The sequence below is a fragment of the Egretta garzetta genome, unplaced genomic scaffold (assembly GCF_000687185.1).
Source record: "Egretta garzetta isolate BGI_Z169 unplaced genomic scaffold, ASM68718v1 scaffold22, whole genome shotgun sequence".
NCBI lineage: Eukaryota > Metazoa > Chordata > Aves > Pelecaniformes > Ardeidae > Egretta > Egretta garzetta.
In genome coordinates this window covers 5,207,135-5,207,386 of record NW_009259102.1, presented here as the reverse complement: position 1 = coordinate 5,207,386, position 252 = coordinate 5,207,135, and the positions used below count along the sequence as shown (strand labels likewise).

The following is a 252-nucleotide window of genomic DNA, read 5'->3' as shown; positions in this document are numbered from 1 at the left end:
GCCCGCCCCCTCGCCCCCCGTGGCGGCCAGCCCCACAAGCTCCGTCCCGTCCCGCCCCGCCGCCGACCTTCTCGCCCTCATTGGGGTTCTTGTCAGGGTGGTACTTGAGCGCTAGTTTTCGGTAGGCCTTCTTCAGCTCCTCAGCGGAGGCGTTGGGCTTCACGCCCAGCACATCGTAGTAGGTAGTCTCCTTCACCATGGCGGAGGGCGGCCCCTGAGCAGCGGGCGGTCCCGCACCCCGCGCGCTCCCTA

At 69.4% G+C, this 252-nt stretch overlaps 1 protein-coding gene across 1 annotated transcript in view; it reads right to left on the bottom strand.

Annotated features, from left to right (window-relative positions):
• The window catches only part of DNAJA1 (DnaJ heat shock protein family (Hsp40) member A1), a 9,517-nt gene extending 9,271 nt beyond the window's left edge, over positions 1–246 (bottom strand). The window contains exon 1 of the mRNA XM_009635266.2: positions 68–246. Coding sequence (XP_009633561.1) covers positions 68–199 — 132 coding nt within the window. The 5' untranslated portion in view covers positions 200–246. The remainder of the gene's footprint in view (positions 1–67) is intronic.
• Positions 247–252: the final 6 nt, after the last annotated feature.